This window comes from Euprymna scolopes, chromosome 12 (genome assembly GCF_053919585.1).
Source record: "Euprymna scolopes isolate OS-2025 chromosome 12, ASM5391958v1, whole genome shotgun sequence".
In the NCBI taxonomy this organism is placed as follows: Eukaryota; Metazoa; Mollusca; class Cephalopoda; order Sepiida; family Sepiolidae; genus Euprymna; species Euprymna scolopes.
In genome coordinates, this window is record NC_136493.1 from 85,483,754 (window position 1) to 85,503,611 (window position 19,858).

At 29.2% G+C, this 19,858-nt stretch overlaps 1 protein-coding gene across 1 annotated transcript in view; it reads right to left on the minus strand.

The window, feature by feature from the left end:
• LOC145291080 (uncharacterized) overlaps window positions 1-19,534 on the minus strand; it is an 86,791-nt gene extending 67,257 nt beyond the window's left edge. The window contains exons 1-4 of the mRNA XM_080136595.1: window positions 19,522-19,534; window positions 18,698-18,754; window positions 2,513-2,569; window positions 1,853-1,909 (exon numbers count right to left, since the gene is read on the minus strand). Coding sequence (XP_079992721.1) covers window positions 1,853-1,909; window positions 2,513-2,569; window positions 18,698-18,754; window positions 19,522-19,534 — 184 coding nt within the window. The remainder of the gene's footprint in view (window positions 1-1,852; window positions 1,910-2,512; window positions 2,570-18,697; window positions 18,755-19,521) is intronic.
• Window positions 19,535-19,858: the final 324 nt, after the last annotated feature.

The following is a 19,858-nucleotide window of genomic DNA, read 5'->3' on the forward strand; positions in this document are numbered from 1 at the left end:
ACCGCACATTTTGCAAGATCAGGAACATAAGTGTGTAATTATGAAATCATACCCCACTTCACTCCCTACTCTACTGACCTTGTACCCTCTGACTTTCATCTCTTCTCAGTCATGAAGTTGTTTTCGAAATGAAAGCATTTCCCAAATGATGCAGTCTTGATTTTCAAAGTCATGTTATGGTTGGAGAACCCAGCCGAGATGTTCTACAAAAACGGTCTCCAAAGCTGCATTAAATGATGGCAGAAATGTGTAACTGGGTGGTTCCTATGTAGACATAGATTAATAACTGTGCAAAATTTTGTTCTACTCCTACGAGAAGTCAATCAGAGACATTTCTTATTTAATGCCCCTCGTACTAATCATTGAATTCATGAATGTTTAATCTTTGATCAATGTCCTTTATCATAGGTTCATCAAATATTTCAGCTTTAAGCTTTTCACTGCTTGAACCTGAAAATGGTTTCTATATATGGTGAACAAAGTTTTTTTATCTATAAATAGGCTATTACTCATTAAAGTTCTGCTAATTAGGTAAGGTACATTATGTAACTAATCTACGTTTCATAGAAATAAAAAATACAAAAAATTTCATAAATCCATATATCTGTAAAAGTGAAATTGCCTGTTTGTGTGTGTATGTGTGTGTACATTTTCCTACCAAACTATTCTGTCAATTTTCGGTCTACAGATTCAAAACTTGATATAAGGAGTATTGAGATTTGGGAAAACTTTTTTAATCGGTTTTCAGCCAGAAATTTAGCTGTTAAGGGGTCAAAGTTCAACGATTTGACCTTTGAAAACTCTATCAAACTCCTCCGTCAATTTTGGGTCAAAATACTTGAAATTTTAAATGTAGGCTACTTGAACATGGATCAAATTTTTAATTTGATTTGAGCCCCAAAAAATAAATGTTAAGGGGCCAAGATTGGGGTCAAAGTTAAAAAAAATTTGACCTCTGCGGTCTCTACCAAATTACTCAGTCAATTTTTGGTCTAAACATTTGAAATTTTACATAAAAAGTATTCAGATAGAGCAAGCTTTTTAATTGGCTTTTGGTTAAAAAATTGACTGCCAAGCGGTCAAAGTTCAAAAGATTTGACCTTTGCTGTCTTTAGGAAACTACTCAACCAATTTTTGGTCTAAACATTTGAAATTCATGATTTCACCTTTTATATAAAGAATATATAAGAATATATCTAATTTTTTAAAGCTGAAATGTATTTCTAAATTAAGAAATTATAAACTGATAAGAAACAAATTATTTTATTCAGACATGTGGCAAACTTTTTAATTAGATTTTGGGTGAAAATTTGGCTGCCAAGAGATCAAAGTTGACCTTTGCAAACTCTACTATACTCCTCCCTCAATTTAGGATCTAAACACTTGAAATTTTAGGTGTACATTACTTGGACATAAATCCAGCTTTTTAATTTGATTTGAACCCAAAACAATAAATGTTAAGGGGTCAAAATTAGGGTCAAACTTTTAACAAATTTGATCTCTGCAGTCTCTACCAACTTTTCTCTTTGGTAATTAAGGAAGCCTATTATATCGAAAGGTATTACCGTACATATGCACACTTTTTAATATATACATATCCACATAAAGTTATGAACAGTACATAGAGCCTGAGCAAAGCCGAGCTGAACTGCTAATATGTAATAATTTTTATGATTGAAAAAGTCTTCAAGTCAGTATTTTTTAACAAATTACAAACAAATCATTTTTTTAATATTTTCTAAAGTATTTCTCATCTTCAAAACTTGAACAAGATAAATAATTAAAATCAATAATAAAAAAATGATTTAATTAATTTTTAACTTAGTGAAATAGAAAATGAACAATATCTTACCTTCTGTTGAAGTCATAGGTGCACTAATTGTAGATATAGCAGGTGTTGTTGGAGGACCTATAAATTCAATAAAGCATATAATACTTTTGTTAAGAATGAAATAAAGAATATTTAATCAATGATATAAAAATTATATGAAATTATTTTAGTTATTTATGCTCTATTTTATTTATATCAACTTCAAACAGTAGAAACATGATTACATCATTTATTTATCTATCAAATAAAAAATGAATACTACCTGTTGAAAACATAAATGAAATGACTGTAGAAACTTTTTACTGGATTAACTTATGCCAATAAAAAGAAATAAGAGTAAAGTAACATCTAATACTATCTAAAAAAAATTAGTCTTAAATAACATAATATTAAATAACTATTTTACTAGTTATTATAAGTCATAATGCTATTATTAGAAAAATTCATGATTTACTAATTTACCTTTACTATAAAGAATATATAAGAATATATCTCATTTTTTTTAAACTTAAATGTGTTTCTAAATTAAGAAATTAACTGATAAGAAACATTATTTTATTCATATTTTCTTAGAATATTTCTCATATTCAAAAAGTGAAGAAATCAAATAATTAAAATTAAGATACTTTATAGAAATACTTATCTAATTGATTCCTAATACAAAATTAGTAAATACTCTACCTTCTGTTGAAACTGTAGGTACATTAATTGTAGATATACTGCGTGTTGTTAGAGGACCTAAAAATTTAAAAACATTTGAGAATTTAATGTTTAATGCATTATAGCAAACTAGAAAATATGAAATAATAATAATGATTTATTGTGAAAATTTTTAACAAAGTAAATCTTAATGCATGCATACAATAGTAGGTTACATATAATTACATCATTTATGTAATTGTATTTTTCGATCAATAGGGTTTCTACATCAGAAATGTATTCAATGATTAAATATAAGTCAAATCAAATACATTTATAGAAGTATTTATTTAATGCATTCTTAAAGTATTAACACACAAAGTAAATAATATTTTATATTTTGTAATATGTGAAAAATTTTTCTAAGAATAAAAGTAAGAAAAACAATAATATCTAAAAAAAAAAAAAAACTTGCTCTATCTCTGAATACTTTTTATGTAATTTGGTAGAGACCGCAGCATTAATTAGAGAAATATTTAATTATATATGCTATACTATTCATTATAGGTTTAAATATTATTAGAAAAAAAATCTTTATACTATCAAAACTTGAATAAGAAAGAAAGTATACTGCTGCTGAGACTGAGGCTTCTGTAATAAGGACCAAATTAAAAGGGAGCAATGTGGGGAGATGGGAGGGAACAGCAAGATTTTTGTTCACTTCATATTTAAATTTCTACATGTTGGTATAGTCAAGGAAACAGTGAGTATGAAGGAAATTCCAAAGGTAAGTGGTAGAAAAAAGAATCTATTATAGTAGAAAATCTTCCATCATCTAGGAACCTATACAGTGAAGGTGTAGGATTTTTTTTTTGTTTTTTTTTTTGTTTTTGCTCATTGGATGGATAGAGGTATTTATGTTGAGGGAGTAAAAGTGCAGTAAATTCATCAGAGAACAGTTCATGAAAGTACTTGAAAAACAAGCACCGGAATGCAATACTGTAGTAAGAGGACAGAGACTGGAACTTGCCATATAGTGTGGAAAATATTAGATTAGAACCTCTTTTTGGCACTCTGTCCAATGAGAGGGGCTAGTGGTTGATGCAATAGACAGATGTGGCAGCAATATACCATGCAATGAAATTGACATATGTGAAAAATATATTACCTTTTTGTTATACATGAAAACCAAGACATGTGCAAGACTATCTAACAAACTAAATTATTAAATGAAGTAGTCTTTAATAAACAATTTATTATTCATTACACATCTGCACAGATTATTTCATAAGATCCAATATACATGCAATCTACTTTTCATATTAATAAAAACATAACTGTTATAAATATATGCAACCATTTTATAAAAAATAAAACAAATGTTATTAACAAATAAGACAGAATTAAACACTTTTTTTATATTTCTTTAAAATATTTTTCATCATCAAGAAGAGGATGAACAAATTTAAATTAAATCATTTATAGAAATGCTCATTTAATTGATTCTTAACTTAAGAAAAAATTGCCCTTTTAAAGACCAACCTTGTGCCAAATGTGGTTTAGTCGAACATTGAGCTTCCCAGTGCCGAATTAAACAAAATAAACAAAGACAAAAATTTAAGTCTAAAGTAAATATGGTGTTGGCAAATAAAGAAGTGAGACAAGGAGGTAAAAGAAAATCTGTCAATACCAAAATAAATGGTCACATAGTGAAACTACTTTTGGATACAGGTAGCGATATTTCAATTATCGACGAAGTGACCTGGAAGAGGATTGGGTGTCCAAAACTAGACAAAACATTTAAAATTGCCAAAGGAGTATCTGGCAAGAGATTAAAATTCATGGGAGAATTTAATTGCAGTGTATCCCTTGAATCAAAAACTTTTTCTACAAGTGTCAGTTGTTCCAGGTATAAATTCTTGCCTTTTCAGAATTGATTGGATCGTTTTGTTTCATTTATGGGAGCTACCCATAAATTCATTTTGTAACAATGTGAGTGTAGCTGAAAAGAAAAATTCCAAACAAAATGAGGATTTTCTTACGGTCTTAAAAAGTGAATTCCCCAGGGGTTTTTCTGAGGGGTTAGGTATGTGTACTAAGACCGAAGTGAATTTTGAACTAAAGTAAAATGTGAAACCTGTTTTTAAGCCAAAAAAGAAACGTGCCTTTTTCTTCAAAAGAAGATATTGAAATTGAACTGCAGAGACTGCAGGAAAATGGTGTAGTTGAAAAAGCCCCACTGTATATGTTAAAAAGCAAAATAAGAGGATCCGGGTATGTGCCGATTTTTCTAGACCTCAATGACTGTCTTATGGATCATAGTTATCCACTCCCATCACCTGAAGATATTTTTACAAAGCTGAATGAAGGGAAAATTTTCTCCAAAATTGATTTATCTTCAGGTAAAAGTCAGTGAAGAATGTTCGAAGTATTTGTGTATCAATACCCATTTAGGACTCTTCAGACTCAAAAGGTTTCCTTTTGGTTTGAAAGTAGCTCCAGCGTTATTTCAGCAAATAATGGACACAATGCTTGCTGATTTAGGTTTTGCAATCGCATATTTGCATGACATTCTTATAAAGAGTAGAAATGTGCAGGAACATAAGGAGCATATCGGCACAGTTTTCCAAAGAATTGAGGAATTTGGTTTCGAATTGAGTGCCGAAAAATGTGAATTTCTTTTAAAACAGATAAAATATCTGGGTCAAATCATTGACAGCCAAGGCAGAAGATCGGATCCTCAGAGAACAGAAGCCATTGAGAGGATGCCAGCATCTAGCAATGTTGCCTAGTTACAATCTTTTGGGGGTTTAACACAATATTATGCTATCTATATTCCAAAAATGCATAAATTGAGAGCACTATTGAACGAATTATCAAAAAAAAGGACGAAAGTGGATTTGGTCAAAGAAGTGCCAAAGTGCATTTGAAGAGATTAAGAAATGCCTGCTATCTGATTTAGCACTGACACACTTCGATCCACAGAAGAATTGACTGTGGCGTAAGATGCAAGTGATTATAATATAGGAGCAGTACTTCTCCATAGACTGGAAGACGGATCAACGAAGCCAATAGTTCATTATTTGGTAAGAAGTAGTAAATTTGACTGTCGCAGGCATATGAATCAGCTAAGACCTTGACACACTGATGACTACAAACAGGCAAAAGATAATGAACTGTCCTTAGAGGTTCTGTATGACTCTTTTAATATTCCTCTACCCATAACACAAAACTCCGAGAGTAGTATCTTCTACTTCAGGTCAGAGAGTACCAGTTTCACCACCAGCCCCCCCCCCCTCAAACGGTATTGAGGAGAAAAAGTACAAGGGTGAAAAGAAAAGTAAACCAACTGAGCCCCAGACCTAAAAACAAACAGTATTAAGCAAAATTCTCCAAGGAGAAATTGGCTTGAGGGGAGGTGTTATGTGGAGATATGTAACCAACCTGGAACATTCTACATAAGGAACCAAATCACCGGTTTTCACCGGACCCTTGGAAAAAACAGAGACTTCCTCCCTGGACATTAACATGCTTTATTTGTCTCTATGTAAATACGTAAATAAACTTTTTTTTCTGTATTCAAACCACAGTATATGTTTGTTTATTCCTTTCACGGAATACATTATCTTTGATTGTCCGAATTAATAGGCCACCTTAGGATATATCAATTTTTCTATTGAAAATTTTTTTTTCTCGAGGTTGAATTTTTTACCCCCACCCGCTCCGTAAATTAAAATTATATTCAAATTGAAAACTTCAGTGGCCACAATGCAACTTGTACTTGATTTGAATAAAATATAATAAAAATGTTTTATCATTCGATTTTTTTATTCTACATGAACCTCAACTTTTGTGTGTGGTGGGGGAGTTTGTCATAAACAAAAGCATATAAATTTTTTTTTTTCTAAAAAAAAGTCTCAAGTCATCCATTCCTTGGGTAATCTTGACTAAAGTCATACACAAGATGGAAGCCAGAAATGGATGTAAAAAAATGGAACAGAACACAAATTTTAGGCAAACGGAATTAGCAAGTCGACTGTACGGCCTTGCAAGAAAAAATAACAAAAACAACAACTCAGCTGTTCACAACAATAAATAATAATAACTATATTTTAATTTTTAACTACTCTGTACTTGTTATGAATATGTTAATAATGAAATGAAATAACTAAAAAATGTTTTTTTTTGTTTTGGTTTCAACTAGACTGTAGTTTCACATAACATTTTAATAAACAAAAGATATTGTAAAATTGGAATTTCATTGTTCTTTCTCTGCATAATTACCAAAACAAAAACAATGAAATGAAAAAAAACTTTTTATTTCGTTTTTTTTTTCCAAAATGGGTGAAACAATAAATAACAAAAAAACAAATGTTACCAAAGGCAAGCTACTTTTTTTACCTAACCTAACTAGATTTTTTTTTTTCTGTTTTAATTTATTTATTTACATTTTTTCACACTATTTTTATTCTTAATTAAAAAAAGACATTAAAATTGCTTTGTTTGCTATTCTGGAAGATTACATTATTTTTTAGTTATTTTATTTCATTGTTTTTGTTTTATTTTTCATTTCATTGTTTTATTTTGGTAATTATCCAGAGAAAGGACCATGAAATTCTACTTTTACAGTATTTTTATATATGAAATTGTTATGTGAAACCACATTCCTATTTGTGAAACTACAGTTCTTTTTGAAAAAAATTTTGATAGAGTTATTGATAACTTTGCCAAAAAAAGAGCACAAAATGTCTTTAAATATTTAACCAATTTGATGTCTTGAGGCAGTTCTCTGACCAAATGTAAATTGATAGCATTATTTGCAATTTATAAATAAATTTATTAAAAAAATTTTAAAACTATTTTTAAAAGGGTTGAAATATTATAAACAACAAAAAATAAAAAAAGTAAATAAAGATGATTTTATCATTTCATAACATTTTCAGGTTTTCCAATATTCTCATTTAAATTTATATAAAAAAATTTTTTTCTGAAATGTGTGACTCTTCATTTCTTAAATTTTGCACTTAAACTAAGCGATTACACACACAGATTTCAAGCAGCACTGATACAAAATGTTTTTTTTCTTTTCAGGGGGCTTGACCCTTTAATAACAACATTATGAAGATAAAGAAATGAAAACTACATCGAACTATCCTCTCCTTGATAAAGCCATGTTTTTGGCAAAAATTCAGACTTTAACAATAACAAAAAAGTAAATAAAAAGGATTTTATCATATCCTAACATCTTCAGGTTTTCAAAAGTTCTTATTTAAATTTATTATTATACTAGCAGTTCAGTCCGGCTTTGCTCATGCCCTATGTACTGTTCATAACTTGCCCTACATGTGAATACACTTTATGTAAGATTTCAAATGTTTAGACCAAAATTTGTCGGAGTTATTTTCTAGAGACTGCTGCAGAGGTCAATTTTTTAACTTTGACCCCAATTTTGACCCCTTAACATCTATTATTTTGGTCTCAAATCAAAATACAAAGTTTTACCCATGTTCAAGTTACCTACATTTTAAATTTCAAGTCTTTAGATCCAAAATTGGCAGAGGAATTTGGTAGAATTTGCAAAGGTCAACTCTTTCAACTATGACCTTTTGGCAGCCTAATTTTCGCCCCCAAACTGATTAAAATGCTTGCCGCATGTCTGAATACCTGTTATGTATAAATTTCAAATGTTTAGACCCAAAACGTGTTGAGTAGTTTGCTAGATACCGCAAAGGTCAAATCTCCAGGTTTTCAACCTTGAACCTTGACCCTTTCGCAACTCAAATTTTCGACCCAAACCGATTAAAAAGCTTTCCCTTTCTTTGAATACCACTTATGTAAAATTTCAAATGTTTAGAACAGAAATTGGCTGAGTGATTTGGTAGAGACCACAGAGGTCAAATTTTTTTTTAACTCTGACCCTAATTTTGGCCCCTTAACATTTATTTTTTGGGGCTCAAATCAAACTAAAAAGATTGATCCATGTCCAAGTAACTCACATTTAAAATTTCAAGTGTTCAGACCTAAAATTGGCAGAGGAGTTTAATAGAGCTTTCAAAGGTCAAATCGTTGAACTTTTACCTCTTGACAGTCAAATTTCTGGCTGAAAACTGATTAAAAAGATTTTCCAAAATCTCAATATTCCTTATAAATCTCGAGTCACTAGACCAAAAATTGACAGAGTTATTTGGTAGGGAAATGTACACACACGCACACACACACACACTTTCACTTTTATAGATATATAGATTTGCTTGCGTAGCCAATTAATTTAACAATTTTTTTATAATTTGAATTATGTATTTCTGTTTTGAAAAATATTTGGTTTTCCTTGATGATGACTGTATATGTATAGGAGTACTGTAATAAGATGAAAGTTTAGAACTAATAGCAGCAGTCTAAAATTAGACCCTTGATTGTAGTTCCATGAAAATAAATATTTTGAGGGCTTTTTTGGAATATTGAAGGTTAACAGGTTATCAAATGCCAGTGGGGGTGGGATAAATCTTACAACCACTCTGGGCAGCAAAAACAGTTGCAACACCACTGACTAAATATGATGTAGATATACTGGATGTTGCTGAATGATCAAATGTAGCAAAATGATCACATTTGTTAAGAATGAAAATATAATGTTTAATGGCATGTAATAAACTAAAGTATTGCTTAGAATTATTTATTTACTAGCGGGGGGGGGGGGGTACCTGGCGTTGCCCGGGTGTTTGTAGGTGTGTGTATGGGGGGGGGAATTAATAATCCTGCTTAAATATTATAAAAAAGATGATGTAAAAAAAAAAAAAAAAAAAAAACGGAAAAAAAATGGCATAAATAAGCCGGGGGGGGGGGGGGGGGGGGTAAACTAAAGAATAATCGAAGTAATAAAAAAATAACGTTGCCCGGGTATTTAAAGGTGTAAAAGAAAAAAAAATAGTTTTGGTCGGGAGGGGGGATTGAACCCAGTAGTCTTGACGCGGAAACCAATGCCAACTACTTAACCGTCTCGACCACGAGTGAGAGTAATTGATTAGCGTGTTAAGTTAAGGCTTATAAAGCTAGTAAAAGAGGTTTGATTGACAGGAAGATGCTAAATGAGGTCATCGCGGGATCGTTATTTTTAGTTTTCACTTCCCCCCGGATGATGGTGGGAAGGGGGGAAAGCAGCGCGAAAGCCGAGAACGTTTTAATTTAATTTAACTGTATTTATACTAAAATGCAGGACAAATAGGGGACAGATCGAAATAGCGCGAATCTCATAAAAGTCAACGTAAATAAATCTAGAGACGACCCGCATTCTCAAATCCTACATATTATGATATAGGAGGTATATAAACAGTTTTAAGCAATAGTAACGACACCAGGAGCGTGTGCAAAAGAAGCCTTTGCGAGACATACTCGAAATGGCCACACACATTTTGCCTTTTATATATATAGATTATCCCTCTATTTTAATAATATCTGCAAAAAATAGTAAGGAAGGTCTAATTAAATCATTTATATATTTTCAGTTTTCAACTAATATTGTCTTTATTCAATGAAAAGTTCTTAAGAATTGATTAAAAAGCAGCCACAAATGAAGGAAAAAGGTGCATTTTTATTAAGACAATGCTGTCAGAAATCAACTGCAACAATGTCTAAACCACATAAATACCACTTTAAATTGCTTCTGTACTCATACAACTCTTTGAATTTCGCTTTCAGCTACTACTGGATGTTTAGAGACTTCAAAAATATACTCCAGGAACATAGATTTAGTTCCAATCAAAAGTGATATTGGAAAGTGATGTGCATTTTACGTTAAAGACAAATCGTTCTATAATAAAGGCATCAAATTGCTAGAGAAATGTTGGAATTAGTTAATCACCCTAAAAGGAGATCATAAGAAAGTTTACTAAAAATTATTTATTGAGTGATGTGTAAAATAAATATAGAAACATTGGCGTTACTTAAGTAATTTACAAATGTGAAATGGATTGACATTTTTACTAAGAAATAAAATGCAAGAAATCTCTACTTATATATCAAAAACACTTTATCTGTGTGTCTGTGCATGTGTGAATTTATTTCCTATTGACTCTGAAATGGAAGGGCAGATTGTATTAAAATTTCACACAAATATACTTTGTGTCACTAGGAGAGTTAAGTATCACAAATCAATAATCAGAAAAATCTAATTAAAGAAGGAACAGTCTGATTTTTACCAAAGTTAACACCCTTACCCAACTTAACATTTGAGAAGTTTTATCAATGCAAAAACAGAATAGTCAGGCATATAAAGTAGGTTCCTTGATAATGAAATGAATGTTTCCATTTAGAGCATAATTGAACGATGATACTTGACTTCTGCATTTTAAACTTTAATAAAAGCTATTATATGAAAATAATTGATAAAATTACTAATATGTATTACGGATTAAGTACCTGCAAGAAAGCATTTGATGCTTCCTCCAGTTGCACCACAGTGGGTTACCGGCTAGAGAAGGCAATTGATCTATTTAATTAAAATATTGGCAATTTCACTGATTTCAAAAACAATAAAAATATTGCACATATGAAACATTTGTTGATCCTTATTATATCCCAGTTCACGTCAGGTCTCTATGCTAGGTTTAAATGAACTAGAATTAAATAGAGTAGATTTTATAAAATTCTTCATAACTCCTACATTATATATCTACACATATCATTAATATACATCATATAACTAATCTACCTTTCATAGAAATAAAAATATAAAATTTTCATGAATATATCTAATAATTTTTATGATTAAAAAATGTCTCAATCAAAAATAAAGATTAAATATTTTTTTTTAATATTTGCCTTAAAAATTTCACACCTACATATATAATATTCTTCCTCAATATATATTGAAAAAAATTAATTATTCCAATTATTTATAAAAGTTGTATTTAATATATTCTTAAAATAGTAAAGTAAAGTGAACAATATTATACCTTCTCTTGTAGTCATAGGTACACTAATTGTAGATAGACCAGGTGTTGTTGGAAGAGCTATAAACCAAACAAAGATATACATTTATTGAGAATAGTAATAAAAAATCTTTAATAGAATATGACAATCCATGATATTATGTTAAATTGTTTTAATAATTTATTTGAAAACTTTATAACCCTGTATTTTATTTCTATCTGCATAAAATTTAAGTAATATAGGATTATATTGTTTACATAGTTTTGCATTTAATACAGTCTCTACTGAACAAAAATATCTTCTAAGTATCTAACAGATTTAATAATAGAAATCAAAATCATTTATAAAAGTATACTATTAAACATAGAAAATAAACAATATTCTACTTTCTGTCTAAAAACATTGGTAAACTATAGAAATACTGTTTTTAATGGAGTAACCTAACCTAAACTCAAAAATAAATTTAAGCACATTATTACAGCAAAAAAAATCAAAGTATTGTTTACATTATCTAACAAACAATGGTATTAAATAAAGTTATTTAAAATAAATGCTTTATAATTCATTACAAATTTAAAAGACTATTAGCTGAGATTCACAAAGTAACTAATTTGCTCTTCATATAAATGAGAATATAAAACTTTTATATTTATATGTTAAATTTTTAATTACTTAAAAAGTACATTTGAAATTATAAACTAATTAGAAACAAATTATTTTCTTCATATTTTCCAATTTCTTCATCTTCTAAAAGTAAATAAGTCAAATAATTTGAATTAAACTCATTCATAGAAGCCATGTAATATATTCTAAACTTAGTTAAATAGAAAATAAATAATTTTTTATTTTCAGTGATCATAGGTATGCTCAATGTAGACATACTGGGTGTTGTGAATAGAGCTATAAACCCAACAAGAATAATCATTTATTTAATAATTTTTAGATAAAATTAGACTAACTATTAAGTAAAATCAGACTATACTAAAAAAGAAAAAAATATGTTGAAAAATCACACAGAATCATAAATTTCACATTGAACATAATATTCATTTCAACAAAATACATAAATCTTTTTAATATAATTCGTAACACATTAGAGATTAAACTCAGTTTTTATTTTCAGAGTAAATCAATAACTGAACTCAAGATTTGGATCATGTAAAAACAGAAGGAAAATCAACTCTATAATATAGCAAACATTTCATTCATTAAAGTTTTCAACTTTAATTACTTTTGTAAAGACTAACAAATTGCAGTAATTGCAGGAATTGAGTAGAGTAACTAAATAAATATGCAATTTGCACATTTAAACTTAATAAATGTTAGAATAAACAGTTTTAAAACAAATAGATAAATATATGAAAATAAACTGATTTAAAACATAACATCAGTCAAAGATAATAACAAATATTTTAAACATTAGAGGATGATGCCATTGCTAGACTGAAATATGTCAGTTTTAGGAACATAGAAAAGAGTTGATATAGAAATTGGAATTGAATGAATTAGTTTGAGAATCGGAAGTGAGCAACAGGATGTTCAAGAATGTAGTAAACAGGTCAGTTAGATAGTTTCGGGGGTGACTGGTGGACCTTTAAGCATGTAGTCCAATTAATAAGCACACAGAGATTACAGTAGCTAGAACAAGTGACTAACACAGTCCACATAGTGTAGGCTCCCATTCTAATGTAAGAACATTGTTGTAAACTCGTAAAGATTTGATGCGCCTTAACAGAACCTAAATACATAAGTTACAAAGTAGAAATATTTAAGTAAATATATATAACAAAACTTTGATTATTCGAAAGCAATGATTAAGATGTGATATACTGATGTTAATCTCAGTCATTACAAACAATTATGCTGAACATTCAGGTTACGCAAATTTGCCAGTTATCTAGGAAAACATCAATAAGTCCAAAATGTCATTTTGTAGGTCATAATTTGAAATTGTATGCGATAGAAGAGGAATTGAAAATGTGAGAAGTCAGTGTATTCACCATTTTGCATTAATATGTCAATGATGAACTTATATTAAAAGTGTTTGCTCAGTTTATAAAAAAAAATAAAATACTAGGTCAACAATTAAGCCCGTGTATTTTGGGTGCACAATGTATTTTGCATGTTCATTATCTTAAGAAAGACAGAAACTTTAATCATAAAGATTCTATACAATTATCGCTGTGTCTTACGAAAGAAATTGCAAAAATATAGCTACAAATGAAGAATGAAAAATGTACTCTTTCACCCAGACAATGTCGTCAGAAATCAATTGCAACAATGGCAAAACTACATAAATACCACTTCAAATTGCTTTTGCGTTCATCCTATTCTCCAAATTTCGCCCCCAGATAGCAGTGGATGCTTACAGATCTAAAAGTATGCTCCAGAAACATAAATTTGACCTCAATAAAAAGTGATATTCAAAACTGAAGTGTACATTGGATCAAAGACAAGTCATACAATAAAAAAAGGCATGAAATTAGTAGAGAAATGTTGAAATTAGTGTATCACCATAGGAGATTATATTGATAAATAATGTTGAATTTTGCCTAAACATTATATTTTTAATTATTTAGGTCCAAAACTTATCGAGTGATGTGTTAGGTAATATAACTAAAGAAACATTGGGTGCTACTGGAGTAGCTTACAAATGTAAAGAGAACTATCATAAAATAAAAATGCAAGAAATGTTTAATATTAATAAATTAGAATTAAACAGTAGATTTTATAAAATTTTTCATAACTCATACATTAGTTATCAACACATATTATTAAGATACAAAATATAACTAATTTTACTTCAATAGAAATGAGAATATAAAATTTTCATGAATATATCTAAAAATTTTTATGATTGAAAAATGTCTTAATTCTGTATATAATATTTTGTTTGCAGAAATTCCCTTTTTGCACTAAATTGCCATAGGTTTTCAATAACAGATGCACATACAAATTTAATATGACTAAACTCCCGTGTTATGTAACTTAACTATCTTATTTTATACACATTTATTTATTATAATTTAATCCTATATTTCATCCTAGAAGTATCAGCACGATCACTACATCTACAGAGGAAGATGTTCCTATTTCTCTCTCCGATTATCGAGTCCTACCACTATGCACCGTGTACTATTCTTCATTTTCCTATGATGTTTGTATTTCACCACTCTTAACTGTTTATTACACACATAAACTAAACATAACCTTCCCTTCTCCTTACAAATTGCTAATGCCTTCCAAGCCATCGTCCACCCATTCCTATTGGCTGAGCTTGGAAAATTCCATTATTCTTAGAATTCCATTCTTGCCTACATTACCAAACACCAGTTCTCGGTTGACAAATATTTTACTGAAAATAAATACTTATTACATATATCTACTATATACATATATCATATTATACGTTTCCTTTTCTTTTTTCCAGTTGTGTGATATGTTTGCTTTCCTGTGTTTCGCTGAAGATAATGTCAAAAACACAGTTTTCTGCTTTTGGGTTCAAAAACAAACTACATTGTAGTTACATGGAAAAAATATGTGCGTACATGTTTTTGTGTATATGTGTACACAATCGAGCATGCGCGTTTTTGTGTATAAAGTACACAATCATGCGCATGTGTATATATATATATATATATATATATATACATGCACGTCACATGCTCTAGCGAACACTCACACACACTCGCGTGTGTGCTCACATGCACACTCAAACACACACACACACACAATTTTTTTATTGCAAGACTGACTTTTTAAAAAATACATTACTGGATTCTATTTAAAAATCGTGTTTTTCACATTCTCTTTTACACAAAGAAATCATTGTTATTATTTATTATTTTGTACGTTAAATTGAGTTCATTGTATATTGTCACATCACCCTAGCAAAACAGGTGGCCATAAAGTAGATGCTCAATTTACGTACAATTATTCTAGGAAAGTGATAACCCACTATTTTAAAATTAACATTTCCACATATATTAGAAACTATGTGTTGCCAGTATCAGTCGACCACACTTACACACCTGTGTGTGTCTGTGTATGTGTGAGTCTGTGTACACATATGTATATATATATATATATATATATATATATATATATATATATATATATATACATATGTACACACAGACACACACATACAGACATATATATATATAATATAAAGCTGAAGGTGTGTGTATGTGTGTCTGGTCACGAATAGGCTCCTATATGGTTGACTATTTTAAAAAACTGATTACATATAATGATAGAAGATGTATCGAGGATCAGGAATGGGTATGTTTAATCTACCAGAACGGTGGTTCATAAAAATTGTGGGGTTGCGTTCGCGCCTGGCCCCCAAAGTATGGAAATAAGAAATAAAAAAAAAACGTTTACAAGGGTTTTTGATATAGATGTACATAAGAATACTTTGATAAGTATGTTTCAACTTAAATATGGATGGTATAATAAAATTGTGGGGTCTGCGTCCGCGCCTGTAGCCCCATGGAAATATGGCACAAACTTTAAAAAAGACTTTTCATATCTATTTGCATAAGTATACTTTGATAATTATGTTTCAGTTTGAAGAAATATGGTATAATAAAATTATTGGGTGTTCGTTCGCGCCTGACCTCCATAGAATGTAAATATGTCACAAAGTTTAACAAGGTTTTTTAAAAGGGGTGAGGGTCCACAATAACACCTTAACTTTAATCTTAATTCATATTAGCTTTTATTTATTTTTTTGAGTTGAATCATATTGTGTCAAATAAATTCACCTCATAAATTCATGTTCTTATTAAAGTGAAAGCCAAAAATAAAAGTCGTAACTTTAGACAATTCTCAACACAAATTTTGCATAACTGTTTTTTTTCTTCTCCACTTGCACGTGGCACTCTTTCGAAAATAGATAAATAGATAAATAATAAAAAATAAGAATGTTACTTGTTATCGTGTCAAAAGAAGGCAAAAATCCTGTTCACGTGATTACATGTCTTTTTAAAAACATTTACATAACCTTTTTATTTTTATTTATATATCTGTTTAAGCTTTTTTTTGTCAGTGTACTAGAAGGAATTCAGTTGATTACAACCCTTTCTGCGTGTTCTTTACATTACAATAGTACAACCCTGAATCCAACAGTGCAATACTACACCGTTCAATACTGTAAAACTAAAACGAAGCTGTTCTGCTTGAAAAGGGCGCCATTTTCTTATTAATATTTATATCGATTCTTTGCTTTAAAAAACCAAAGTAATTACGTGTTTACTTTTTTAATATCCTATTTTGCTGTTTTGGATTATTTTACTAAAGTAAGTAAAGCTTCATTATTTTTCAAAACTGTTTTTGTTTCTTTGTTTTTCGATATTTCTTCGCTATTATTTAGTAAGAGTGTTTAGCAGAAAAGCTAAAAACGACTACCCGAAAAAATAAATATACAAGAAATAAATGTTACCATAGTCAATAAAAGTTCAGTTCATGTTTTTTTTTGTTTTGAAATAGTTTTTAATGCTCTTTACTTAAAATAATTTCAGCGAACCGAAATTAAAATGAAATTTGAGGCGATAACTACTTAAATTAATTTTTATATAAACTACACATGCCATAATCGAATATTCCTCAAGCACAAAATAACGGAAAACATTAAAATATGTTTATAAATATTCCTTATGCTGAGGGAACTTTCTTAAATTGTTAACACAGAATGCTCAGGTGCCCCTCCTTCAAATTGAAAATGGAGCTCTCCATTTCAAAGTCATGCCATTTTGATTTTTTTTTAAACCGGTTCATGAATTAAAAAAAAAAAATTTTTTTTTTTACAAACTACTTACACATACAAACCAATGACCTTTTCTACCATAAAAGTAACTTTTATTGACTATGGTAACATTTATTTCTTGTATATTTATATTATTATATATATAACATTTTCTCTTTGTAAGGAAACATCATTTTGTTGGTCACTCGTGGTTACGAATGGAAACAAAGTTGATATAAAAAATATATTTTCGCAAACATTATCTTTACTTACATCATATTTTGCTTAGGGTAAAATTTTTGAGTATCAAAACTTATCTCTTTACAACCCCCTCCTTTTCATAACCTATCATACTTTCATCAACTTTCATCAATCACAGTCCATTTTCTGTAGGCTGTTTTTGAACCCAGTCAACAACGGGTACTTCTGCTAGTATATATATATATATATATATATATATATAAAATTTTGTTTTATAAAAAAAACAGTGTTTTCAACAGTCTATTTATAATAAAAAAAAAAAAGAAAGTGTTTCTTAAATTTTATATCTTATTTTTTCTTTGCAAAGTCAATTGTCTGGCTTGCCCATAATTTTGTTTTATAAAAAAAGTGTTTTCAAGTCTATTTATAATCAAAAAGAAAATGGTTTCTTAAATTTTTTTTTCTTTTATTTTTTTGCAAAGTCGATTGTCTGACCCGCCCCTCCTATAATTTTTTCTTTTGGGGGGGGGGGGGGGTCAATGTGTGGGTTCTCAGTTAATGTTAAATTTAGTTCACTGTACATGACATGCCCCCCCCCAAAAAAAGAACAGGTGGCCATAAAGTGGATGTTCATTTTACATTAAATTATTAGAGGAAAGTGATCCCCACTTTTTTAAAACTAACATTTCCTCATATCTTAGAAACTATGCATTTCCAGTAATTGTATACCTTATTTTTGTTTTCGGTACCATCAAAAACCTGGGAAGTGCCAATGTCAAATGATTTTTCTCAATGGTGAAAATATACATTCCACCTACCCCTTCAAAATCCTGATAAAAAAAAATACAGATTAACTAGGCTTTAGTTTAAACGCAAATTACATTGACTACAGAAAGTTGTTTTTACCACTTTTCCTAGACTGCACATACATTCACTTTGCATTTTATTTTTTAACTTGTTTTTACTTTGTGGACAGCGGTAAGTTTTTACATTAGCTCCACCTCCGTATTTACACATTCCCTTACTTGCTTTTTTTATATTTAGGCTATGGCTGTCATGGCTGCCACTGTCCGCGATAAGCCAGCAACAGTAGTAACAACCAACAACAACTGGAGTTTAATTTTTTACGAGGGGGATCATGTTTCCACCAAGAAACACCAGTTAATGGGTTCTGCTCGTCAAAAAAACAAAAATATTTTTTTTTTAATATTTGCCTTAACAATTCCTCACCTACGTACACAATATTCTTCCCAAAATATATTGAACAAATTTAATTGTTCCAATCATTTATAAAAGTTGTATTTAACGTATTCTTAACTTAGTAAGATAGAAAGTGAACAATATTATACCTTCTGTTGTAGTCATAGGTACACTAATTGTAGATATAACGGGTGTTGGTGAAGGCACTATAAATCCAACAAAGAAAAATGTTTAATGACAATAGAAATACAATAATGTTTCATAGAATATGACAAACTATGGCATTATATTAAATTGTTTTTATAATTTATTTGAAAACTTTATAACCCTGTATTTTATTTCTATCTGCATAAAATTTAAGTAACATAAGATTATATTGTTTACATAGTTTTGCATTTAATACAGTCTCTACTGAACAAAAATATCTTCTAAGTATCTAACAGATTTAATAATAGAAATCAAAATCATTTATAAAAGTATACTATTAAACATAGAAAATAAACAATATTCTACTTTCTGTCTAAAAACATTGGTAAACTATAGAAATACTGTTTTTAATGGAGTAACCTAACCTAAACTCAAAAATAAATTTAAGCACATTATTACAGCAAATAAAAATCAAAGTATTGTTTACATTATCTAACAAACAATGGTATTAAATAAAGTTATTTTAAATAAATGCTTTATTATTCATTACAAATTTAAAAGACTATTAGCTGAGATTCACAAAGTAACTAATTTGCTTTTCATATAAATGAGAATATAAAACTTTTATATTTATATGTTAAATTTTTAATTACTTAAAAAGTACATTTGAAATTATAAACTAATTAGAAACAAATTATTTTCTTTATATTTTCCAATTTCTTCATCTTCTAAAAGTAAATAAGTCAAATAATTTAAATTAAACTCATTCATAGAAGCCATGTAATATATTCTAAACTTAGTTAAATATAAAATAAATAATTTTTACCTTCAGTTGTCATAGGTATGCTCACTGTAGATGTACCGGGTATTGTGAACGGAACTATAAATCCAACAAGAATAATCAGATTTTTGACAAGAATATAAATTATTTAATAATTTTTAGAAAAAATTAGACTAAATATTGAGTAAAATCAGATTAAACTAAAAAATAAAAAAAATATGTCGAAAAATGACATCTATATATATAAAAGCGAAAATGTGTGTATGTATGTATGTATGTATGTTTGTATGTATGTATGTGTGTTTGTGTGTCCGCTAAAAACTTTCGACACACAGAACAAAAATTCACAAACTTGGTATCATATTGAAGCCCCATCCTTCGC